Source organism: Styela clava, chromosome 1, assembly GCF_964204865.1.
Source record: "Styela clava chromosome 1, kaStyClav1.hap1.2, whole genome shotgun sequence".
Taxonomy (NCBI): Eukaryota; Metazoa; Chordata; class Ascidiacea; order Stolidobranchia; family Styelidae; genus Styela; species Styela clava.
In genome coordinates this window covers 13,764,504-13,776,577 of record NC_135250.1, presented here as the reverse complement: position 1 = coordinate 13,776,577, position 12,074 = coordinate 13,764,504, and the positions used below count along the sequence as shown (strand labels likewise).

General features: G+C 34.7%; 2 protein-coding genes across 2 annotated transcripts; one reads left to right on the top strand and one right to left on the bottom strand.

Moving 5' to 3' along the window:
* Window positions 1–336: 336 nt before the first annotated feature.
* LOC120348300 (transmembrane emp24 domain-containing protein 7-like) lies at window positions 337–3,382 on the bottom strand. The gene is made up of 2 exons (XM_039418419.2): window positions 2,477–3,382; window positions 337–1,314 (listed from the first exon to the last, which is right to left on the bottom strand). The coding sequence occupies exons 1-2, from the start codon at window positions 2,768–2,770 to the stop codon at window positions 961–963; spliced, it is 648 nt and encodes a 215-aa protein (XP_039274353.1). The 5' UTR covers window positions 2,771–3,382; the 3' UTR covers window positions 337–960.
* A 191-nt stretch (window positions 3,383–3,573) lies between these two features.
* Window positions 3,574–11,504, top strand: LOC120344293 (HEAT repeat-containing protein 4-like). The gene has a single exon (XM_039413433.2). The coding sequence runs from the start codon at window positions 7,106–7,108 to the stop codon at window positions 10,109–10,111; it is 3,006 nt and encodes a 1,001-aa protein (XP_039269367.2). The 5' UTR covers window positions 3,574–7,105; the 3' UTR covers window positions 10,112–11,504.
* The last annotated feature ends 570 nt before the right edge of the window (window positions 11,505–12,074 follow it).

The following is a 12,074-nucleotide window of genomic DNA, read 5'->3' as shown; positions in this document are numbered from 1 at the left end:
TCGCCAAAGCGGGACAGCGCTATTTATACACTTTCCTGCGGCGGCTCGGTATCCCTTTCTTTTACAACCTTCCTATCTTTTAGGCATGCCCGTAAAATTTTCACATACTGGCAACATAAAGTTCGGGAACCAGTTAAATCACCAAAGGGCGCTTTCTTCACATAATAACTTCATCGTTGTACAATGTACAGCAACGAAGGCTTACCTTCTTCGCCAATGAAGTAGAAACACTTTCCTGTGACGCAAAAGTTGCCAGTCACGTCCGGTTTATATGAACAGAGTCGAACTTTTCAAGTAGCAATGTCTGAGCATAAAAAGCACGAGCACATAGTAAATATTTCTTCAATGTACAACATTTATTTTTCTTACTCAAACATATATTTGTGGTAGCAACAAGATGATTTGGGAGTTAACCGAGCTGATGATAGATACAGACCAAGGCAAAATATGACATTTAACATGAAAAAGTTGTGTTATTAAATAATGATTTGCTAACCAAGAACAATTATTCCACAGATTGACGACAATGAAGGTGAAATGAATTCCACAAGAGTTATGCCAACGTTGTTTAAATGTGCAAAAACAAAAAATTTGCCAATACAATGAATTTGAATATATGGCATCTTTGACTTGTTTCGCTTTGTAACTATGAGCAGAATATAAAAATTGTACATTTCCAATCAATAAGAATACATTCGGGGAACAACAAAACAACAGGCAATGGTTTGATGCTTCCATACAATACAGTATAATTCTTCATAATAATTCGAAGCTTCATTGAACAATTACCAATAACTATGGTATGGTTTCGACTAATCCAACTCATGTATCGTTTAAATCTAAATCAGCTACTAATAAAAGCGTACAAATTTGCTTCTAGTGGCAGCAAAATAATTTATCCACACCCTCACTTTAACTAATTGTACGACTTCTATAAATTATGGAAATAAAACTAAGACGTCATGTTGCAGATCGAACTCTGTGCTGTTTCGTATTGGAGAAAAAGCTCCGAAGAACAACAACTTGTCCTATTGCGACGATAATTAAAATCATCATTTGTAAAAACGACCAAATCTGGACTTTTTCACTCAACGCTGTTGCAAAAATTCTGCCTGTTGCTTCTCGCAAACGAAACTTGGTCTGAAACTCCATCACATTATTCAGCATTTCATGAATTGAAACCACATTTGACTCCATTTGTGTGAGGGCCGATGACCTGGCCATTTCCGGCAATAGTGGTGCTTCAGCCCCAAACTGCCAGTCAAAGTAGACAACCTTGTGTGTAATTGTCGAAAATTCATTGCTGAAGCAGACCTGAAAACAGAATTTATATCGTTTGAAATCAACTAAAATGTCATTGACATATCATTGTTTGGAAAAACTACGGTAATCTAAAACAGAGATAATAGAATAAAACCTCATCTTGATGCTAATCAACTGCTATGCCCAGGGTGAATATTTTTAGCTTTTGATGCATGTAAAGAGCTGAAATTATTATTAGTAGGTGACACTCAAACCTGTAACTAGTCTGGGAGTGGGCATACAATATGAATCAATCCTCCATGTCAGTGGTTAAAATGAAAAAGTATCAAACTATTCATTGGAATTTGGAATAGCCAATCAATTCCGATACATTCGTTTGGTGTATTATCTGACAAAAATAAATGTATTTGAAAACTTGCCACAGCTATGGGATCCCACATGTGGCTAGAGTGACCATGGGGGAAATGGAACAATGAGCCGTAAAAATTTTCCATGGTATGCCTCTGTTCTGACAATATGTAATGACACCATTACCATAACAGACAGGTACAGGGTAGATGAGCTCTCCGAACACGAACAATGTTGGACAAAGTAAAAAATTTATCGCAAAAAGGAAGACAACATAAAATCGTTCGCTTAAATGTACATGTACAGATTGCAAGAAGCCTCATTTAGATAGATATCTCAATGACAATTCTGATTATTCCAATTGTCACGAAAAAGCTGTTGTGAGCAGTAGTATAAACGGAACCAAAGGTATCAAAGACAAAGAATGATGAAAAGAGAATATGTCGAGAAAACTCTGTACGAGTCAATAGATACCAAAACATTTTTGGAATCATACGCGAAAAAGGTATATGACACACTTCAGGTAGCAATATGGAAGTCATATCATGTAAAATATTTCAGTGCGATGCATCCATCTCCTATGGACACATGTTTAAAATAACAGTGATTGAAAAATGGAAAAAGAGACAATAGAAAAAATACCCTATTGAACTTTATTCTTCAAAATATTGAGAATTGATTAATAAAACAATGTTGGTATTAACAACTCAATAATCGGGTGGTCAATAAACTGTTTCCTATAAATTTACCATCTACCCGTATTTATAGGGAAAGCCAATCCCTTTGGTGTTATAAAACTTTGTTAAGAAGACTAGAGCCAATTGTTCTATTTATTACTTGGTGATAGACTATTACACAAGCCTACCTTATAAACACCAACTTTTTGAGTTGTCCATTGTTGAGAATCATACTGTTGTTTCTTTTTTCCATAAAGTTCAAGACCGTCAGGGTCCTCTATTTTACAATCCACATCATATCGCCCTCCACTAATCACTTGAAACTCCAAAGTTACTATCACGTCCCTTTCTATCTCTTGATAAAAGCATTGCTTTGCGTTGTCAGGCAGTTCAAATGTTAATTCCACACCAAAAATGCATGGTATATGTAAAATTGCGAAAATGATAAATATGTGCAAATGATTGGTGCAATATAAATACATATTTTTCAGATGAACCTCAAACGTCAAAACAGCACTAATTTTGACAAATAAATTCAAACACCACAGAAAATGTTTGTATTCATATTAAAAATCAGTTGAACTTGTATGAAATAAAATATTGAAGTCGAATTTGAAATATATTTCATTACAATTATGATAAATAAAGTGCAAAATCATACCAAATCCATAGCAACATACAATCAACATAATTCGATATACGTCACATCACAAGGTCATCCAAAATGAAGTTGTTTGGTATCATCATTCAGCATGTTAGTTAAAATATGTTAATGTTAGCATGGAAATTACAAGATATCAAATAATTAGATAAAACTACAATCATTTATGGGCATTCTACTTTATTCCTGTATTCAGTACCGTGATACATATTCATATTGAATCTTGTAATCTCGTTTTACTTCCTCCAGTCATCAGCCCATATCTGCATATAGTTTTCTTCATTACATTCATGTGGCTTCCTCGCCCTCATGAACTAAAGTCAGAAAACTTTAAAACAAACTCTTGTTTCTTATCATAGGGACAGAAATATTAAATTATCCGTATCAATCATGCCCCAACGATATCTGCCATAAGGGGTACCGGTACTGAATTAACCACTTCCCAAGCTTGTGACACTTCTCCAAAGCGTAGAAGCGGTCAAACCAAAAACAACACGTCAGCGGCGACTGCGATGGCCAACAAATCCAGTTGGATGTTTAGAGAATTGTACCGAATGTCATATCGAAGTATTTCTGTACATTGCACAGAGCAGAACTACTGTATGATAGGGTCAATTAAATGACTTTAAATAGGATTCACACATTTATCCCGGAGGAAGCCGACATGGTCGCTCTAACATATGGCTGGTTATTTGTTTCAGAGGCATGACTTGAGGGTAGCATAGGATATACATATTTAATCCGGGGGAAAAGGCGATAAGACGGCTTAACCATATGGCGAACCATGGCCTTTCGTATGGGTATGGGATTAGTTAGTTATTTGTTTTTCGGAAGCATGGACTTGATGGGGGAGGAAGCCGTAACCGACCAGCGGTTACGTGAACCATCCTACGGAGGCGAGGAGTTCAAAAATCTCCTCGCACATAACCATTACCGCATGGGATTCGAACCTGCGAACCCACACAGAGTAATCAGAGGTGCGGTGGCGAGCGTATTCCTAACGCTTAGCACGATGAGCCACACCGCCGAGGGTAGAGGAAGCCGTGACCGACGCGCGATTACATGAACCATGCCCACTGGCGAACTAATTTAACTATACCCGACATGGACCGGTGACCGGACGAGAGGCCGTGGTTTGCCATATGATTAAACCGTATAAACTTTCTTTTTCCAGGGATAAATATGTAAATCCTATCCTCCTTTTTTACCCCACTATTGTATTGTAGAATGAACAGAATAAATATATCTTGTTTTTTACATATTCAATAATACCAAGACTGCAATATTATCCTAGTAGTATATATTTACGATATTATTACTAACACACCATTAATTATTTGATATTAACGGATTGAACTTGCAAATAGAATATATTTCGAATGTATGAACTACCCAATAGTAATTGGTTCATGTTTCAAATTAACAATACTGTATTGTGATGTAAAATTGTGTCCGATTAATTTTACTTATAACTTGAAAAAACATTACTAGAAGGTTTGCAAGGTTTGCAGGTTTGCAAGTTCTTTTGTATGTTCATTGTTTATGTGTTTCCTATGCTTTAATCAGGGAAATTAAAATATACTTTACAAATGGAAAGTCCAGTAGGTTTTTGCAAGTTATCACTGCCACTAACGATAAATTTCAAAATCAACTCAGAATAAACATGTTTCGTGAGCCCAACCACCCTTACCAGCGGAGACGCTGGTGAGGTGAATCCCCCATTGCCGTGGGAACTACCCACAACAGTATGTTGGTGCAGTGGTGTGCAAGTTAGTTTGGAACAGAACAATTACGGATTTACCGCTAGTGAACTCTCCTGGATGTAGAGAATTCTGGATAAATAACGCTGAATTTTTTGAGAGTACCGGTAATGCTTTTATGAGGAAACTGTAATGACTGAAAAACTGTACAATGGTTGTTTGAAAAAGTACCGCACGTCTTGATGGATGGAAATAAAATAAAAGAGTTTGTATTCAAAATCTCCGTAAAAATGGCAAGAGTGGAAAAGGAGGAATGTGAGAAAATATTGAAAAAAGATTTGGAGAAAAATTAGATAATGCAGTAAGGGAGGATGAGTTTTGACCTCCTTAAATAGGTATGTTACAAAAAAATTAAAGTTCATCCGATTTAAATAAAAACTGCACCAGTGGATAGATCTAAGTGAAAATAAGAAAACAATACCAAGTTTGCGAAAAATGGTCAAGAATTAACGGAGATATCTGCATTTAAGTACCGCCCGATAGGCCAATTTTTTCCATAAGGATTGTATTGCGCCGACTCAAAAACTGTGACCACGAGAATGTCAGACCGATAAACAACAGAATGTATCTCGGCTATTTTTGAAGGTAATCGAAAAAAATTTTGAACGAAAAGTTATTGTGAATAGAAGAACCTAATGCAAAAAAGTTTACAAATTCTTTTTAACGATATTAGCTGCTTTTCAATTAATTATGTACGAGAAAGTTTCTGAACTTTACATAACCTCTGGTCAGCAACGATCTTCCCACTACGCAAGTCCCCGCATACGCGGCAATTAACTGATTTAGCGTTTTTCATATCCGACCTTAATGAACGATTAATTATCATTTAATATTCCTTAACTCGTAGGAGATTTACCGCGCTTAGTGAAACGCAAAACGAGAGAAATCGCTGCGAGGGAAAATGTCGGCATTCAGTCGATAACTGATGCGCGTTGACAGACGCGTGCTAAGATCATACTTCTCGTGCCTTGAATTAATTTGAACCGTTTCGTAAACGTATGCGAATTGACTTTTTTCAATAAGAACTTTAATAAATATGAAAAAAAAACACATATCAATCTTTAATTTTTCGATGTGCCTCACATCTAAGAAAATTCAGATTACTTTAGGATTTTATTCTGGCAACGATCATTGAGGCCGTCGGAAGATCGTCGCAAATCAACCCTTGAGTTGAGCATATTAGTTTGACAGTGCCTCGTTGCGGGTAATAATTAACGATGTTCTGATTGAACAAACTTCATAAAAATTGGTAAGTATCAAGTTAGGAATGACATACATGCGTCCATATATATTTTATTGGTGTCCATAGACAATATCATTAATTTGCAGTACGTATAACTTTAGCGTAATTTTTAAAAGCCCCGAATGTTGGGAAATTTATGCGCTAATGAAAAAATTCGAATACCAAATCATAGTTGCGCATTTTATCTAAGTTATGTCCAAATTTCATGGAATTCCAAATGACAGCAAGCAGTCCGTAGTCGTTTTTATGAGCGGTATTCTGACACGGCGTTACGGTACTTAGCAGACGTGGTGCGTACATTTTTTGGCGTGAAAAAGCGCGTTTTGTAACATTCCTACCTTAAATCTGGAAGTAGCTAAGAAAGATAATCAAGAAAAAGATGAATAAGTTTCAAAAAATATGAGAATTACAAAAAATGCACAAAATCATTTTCAAACAATTAAAAACCAAGCTTATGAAAACAACAATTCAGCAATTAGAACATAAAAGAATGGCAACAATACTGAGTGTTACAAGAAAATATTTGAATATTATTTATTATTATGTTTTTACCTACAAATCTGCAAATGCAGAAATGCTGGGTATAAAATTTGTCTGCAAAGATACTGTTATATTTGAAACACATAACCCTGATTGCCTTATAGTTGTTAATCAAATAGGAACAGCCATCAAATGGCTTAATAATACTGTAATAATAGAAAATCAATTTACTTTGCTAAAGAGCTTGAAATACTTGGAAATTGCATTCAAATTGTACCGGTAATTAGCCTATGCTGTATAGGTATATCTAATAAGTTATTTTATTTTACATACTGTATTATACTTTACTGTACAACAAATTTATCAACTGTATGCCTGTATGATATCAACTTTTTCAAATATGCATGGTTTGGATATATACATAGGAGAAATAAATGCTGAATTTACTTTTTGTTAGTTTTGTTGCTCATGTAGTTATATTACTATGTTCTATATTTTATAACTTATATCTCATTAAAAAATGATTTTGACAAGACACTAAATCTTTGGTATTGCAGATTGCATTTAACCATGCTTCATAGATTTGTTACTTTTATCATGTGTGACTAATTATTGTCTTGTTTTTTTCTTGTATCACTAGAATGGAAATATAGGAAATACCACAACATAAGCTATGCCACGTAGATTAGAAGCACCTGTGTTCTTTACCAGCGCTGCCAAAGTGAAAATACCATTTGTTGGAGATGACACAAGAGCTGTGAAATTTGCAGAAACACAATTTTACCCAATATCAAATCCTTTGGAAAAACATCACAATGAAGTATCGAAACATTTTGTGAGACTGGTCAGTAATGATGTCAGATTTAATGATGATGTTATTTTAGAAAGATGTAGTCATTCGCTTCCTTTCAAATCTCATGATTTTTCTGACCTGTACAGTCCAGACTTCGTTTCAACGAAATCGAAGCCCGAACGAGAAAGAAGGAAAGAGTATCCAGGTAGATTTGATTCCAGGGGTTACAACCGAAAAATGCCTGGACATTTAAAAAAGTTGCATGAACCATCTGTATTGAAGAAATCTTCAGTGGAACAAATACATGATTTATATGAAACACAAAGCAGCAGTTTTAGGAAGAAGCCCCATTTTCCCAGGGAAACAGATGCTTTTACTGAGCTTATAAAGAGACAAATAGCTGATGAATTGAAACTTGCAGACAAACCATACATGTCAAGCTCTACTGGTATTTCTCCAAATGATTGGGACGAAGTAATTCTTGAAAATCTGAGTAAAGATACTGCTCATTGGATTGTTTACGAAGCTTTGCCTACAGGTTTACAAAAAATAAAGCTCGGTAGATTTTTACAAGACAAGTATGGAGAAAAAATGAGTAATACTCACATTGTTCGAGCTGAAGTAAGTGAAAGCGATTTGAAAAAACTTAAGAAAAGCAAAAAAGAAGAAATGAAAAAGGAGCATGATTTGAAGAGAATGGAGTCGAATGAGAGGCATCGCCAGGAAATTCGCTCCGATAAATTGTTTAAAAAGTCCATTGCCGAGTACTATAAATTACCACGATTTTTGACACAGCAACATTCAAAAGTAATCACAACAAGTAATGAAGTCAATAGTACTGCAAGAAATATTAAAGTTAAGCATCTGGTACATTCGCCTCCACCAAAAATGGAAGATTTTTTGAATAAAGCTGCTGGTAAATATATCAAAGCAACGGACAATGAGTTTGAACAGCAGTTATACACTGGCCAGGCAAAACCTGTTCATCAGAAATTCGGGGACAGGTCTCGGGTAGTTATGGATGATCTCTCAGAATATAAAGTTGATGTTTGTCCAAAGTATCCTCTTAACCCTAATAGTTGGGTACAAAAAAGGAAACCAACAGAGTCTGAAAATAAATATACAAAGGGATTGCAGAGGTGGATGAAATTGCCTCAACCTGCGGATTTTATGTCTGAGCGGGGACTCAATCCACCTAAAAGCGAGGAAGCTCAAATAGAGCAAATAAACTACAATAAATTGGACTCGATGGTTAATAATCTGCCTTTGATTACTTTGGTTGAGGAGTGGAGAAGCAAATGGAAATTGGTTGGGCAGTGGCAAGATATTCCGTTATCTGAGATTTTAATTGATATGGACAGTTTACATGATCACATTCGCCTAGGATCTGTAGCAGCATGTGCTATGGCATCGTTGCACAAAAAGCCGATTAATGACATTACAAGCTTGGCAGTTACGGTTATGCCAACGAATGATCTAGCTATGCAAAGTGATGATGAAAATACTGATGGCCATCTTCCTGAAGTTCTTATTAAAAAAGTAGAGGGAAAACTAAAAGATAGCAATAAAAGAGTATGTCTGGCAGCAGCAATATGTTTGTATTCATTAAATTCAACCGATGACACCGTTTTTAACATTCTTAAAAACAATGTGAAGCATGGATACAGTAGTGATAGACTTGCTGCAGCTCAGTGCCTTGCCCTTAGCAATGACATCAGCTCGGAAGTGATTCGCATGATGATACAATTACTGCTTGAAAAGAATAATACCTCATCATCAAAATTAACCATTGGCCAAAGAGAGCAGGCGACGATGCTTTTGATTCACATTAGCAATAATACATCATTAGTACATTCTTTACTGGCAGAACAGCTGAACAGCAGCAGCTGGAAAGATAGAGTAGTGGCTTGCCAGGTTCTTGCTAAACTAACTGGAAATATAAACAAAGATTTGGTTCGTAAACTCACCAATTTAATGTGGCATGACTGGAGCACCGAAGTCAGAAAGGCAGCTGCTGAAACCTTGGGTCGTACAGGACATGGAAGGGATATTCACTTTGAATTGCGAAACAAATTAGCACAGGGAAACGAAGTGATGCGCGTTAATGTCCTCAAGAAGATATCACATCTCGGTATCATGACTGCCGCCCTTCTTCCTGCTTTCATGCAGTGCTTTGCTGATCAGTATGTATCGGTACGAATGCAGGCATGCAAAACTGCAGGTAAATTACAACTTAATGATGAATCTATCGCAGCAGAACTACTTCGGTTAATGGAATTTGATCCATCTTGGAGAATCAAAGCTCATGCCATTAAAGCTATTCGAGAAACCGGATTCAGTACAGACAAAATACATGATGCGTTGGTATGGGCTCTGAGATTTGAAGATGAATCAGGCGTGAGGATGGAGGCATGTCTTGCCTTACGAATGTTTTATCAAAATCAAATTCCAGGAAAAGAAGTGTTACATATTATTCAAGATAGAGCTTTGGTTGAACCTGACCCTGCAGTTAAAGAAGAGGTCCAAAAAACTCTGGAAGCATTCGACACTACATCTTATGGAGATAATTTGGATATGATACAACAAATCAAAACGGAAGTCAGAAGGCTGTGTAATAAGGGTGTGATAGCTGCAAAGATCACAATGTATGAAAGAGAATTGAACAAATATCAGAATAAAGTTCAATACATGGGACTTGATCAAGATAGTTTAGATGATTTTCATAGCACAACAGAAGATTCTGATAATCAGTCCGTGGCACTAGGAACTTTTGTAAATGACAACAGACCGGAAATTATTGTAACCCCATCCACTGGTCACAGATCTCCAAAAAGCCGTTCAGAAACAAGACAAGAGTCCACACCAGTAAAAGTCGATTTGAAATAGATTTTTTTTTTCACCTTCTTCATTATCAGTTTTCACTGTAAATTACCTGGTTCGAACTGTGAATGGGTTTATTGGATTATGATATATTTTAACAAATTTCAATATAAGTATTTAGTATAATAGTCTACTTCAATATAAAAATAACCTCTCAATAACTCAAATTCCCATAATACATTATCACTGTATTTTCTTTTTTAATTCAATCAACTGTGCTTAAAAATGTTTTCAAGGCTATTATGATTTGAACCTCATCTCAGTTAATTAGCTCGCATGATGCTGAGTAATTAAGTAGCAAAAAGCAGAAATAACAAATTAAATAAAATATTTGAATCGTTTCGAAATTACTTATATTTGGGAAATATTTAGAAAAGCTTTATTTCGTGTATTTACAAATTCAAAATTTCGTCTTATACATAACATGGCCCAATTTGGCATAAACTTTAGAATGTAATCAGAACAGTGAAACAGATAATGAACCCGCAAGATTTGTAATATGACTCATGTCATATTGTAGATTTGCTCTATTATTCAAATTTTCATTTAGTTAATTAGGAATATATTTAGGATTCATTTTTATTTTATCCAATTTCTTAATGTATATTGTCAAATATTTATTATCATTGGTATTTCTGTCATATGTGTTACCTAAAAATAGTACCAGTGTTATCCTAACTAATAATACTATCTACCTAATTTATCTATTTAATGAAATTATTCTATATTGAATCACTGACCAATTTCCTTTTACAACATACCAGACTAATATTTCATTGGTATATTGGCAGATTGACTCTTCTTGTAATATAAAATGTTATTTATTAATAATTTCAAAACTGATAAATTAATATCCTGCATATTTTTTTCAAATTTCATATTCAATTTCAACGTTGTATAGTAGGTATTTGATAACATCATTTTTTGCAGTCTTCAAGTGAAAGCTGTATTGCGAAATGCTAAAAAGCTGTATTGCGAAATGCTAAGAGAATAAATTGGGTGAAAGATTTGCATATTAATGATTATAATTTGCAATGGCAGGAAAGTGATTAATTTTAATTTATTAATTTAATTTTTCATTTATTTGATATTTGTGTGGAGAACTTTGATACTGTACTCTGTAGGGTAGAGACTGTTATTTCTTGTATTGTCTATTTTTATGAGTTGTACACTCGTTGATAATTAAATCAATTTTTGGTCTTCAACTATATTTTAAAAAATGTCATTGGGTACATACCGGTAATAGTTTTATATGGGATATTAATTTATTTTGCAAATATACACTGTAATATTTGTGATCCTGAAATTACCTCTAGATTATAATATTTCTAACCGCCTGAAAAACTGTGAATTCTTATTTTTCTAACAGGAACCATAATATAACAAGCAATAAAAGATTTAGGCTTGTGTGTACAAATATGTTTTCCAAGTTGATAGAGTTATATTCTCTGAAGTGTATAATTGCTAATTATTGATTATACTCATCAGTATGAGTGTTTTGAGTAACCAGACAAACATGAAAGTTGTCAGCTGAAGATACAAAACATGAACATGACAAAAATCTTGAAAGTGATATTTCTGTTATGTGGATAGATCTTGAAATGTAGAAATGGTATAGTCTTCAATTCTTCCGGATAATACTAGGTTTACTGTTCTTTCTAACTACAGCGAGTAATGGAGATAGGCGAGCATAGGCCCAAGCAAGAATATCACATCATAATTCATGAATATCGAACTCCACTGGAGATATCTTTACTTTTTTCCAATGGCTGACTCTACATTTCAACAAGCTATTTTGAAAGTCTATATTATAGGGTCATAAATCATAATATTATTATGTCGAGAACATATCATAAATTCCAGTCACAATATCGATATATATATAATCCGGTTTCTCAACATGAATTCAGCCCTACAGAATTGTGGTGATTTTATTCATATCAAATCATTTTTTGTTTTAAGGCTTTCG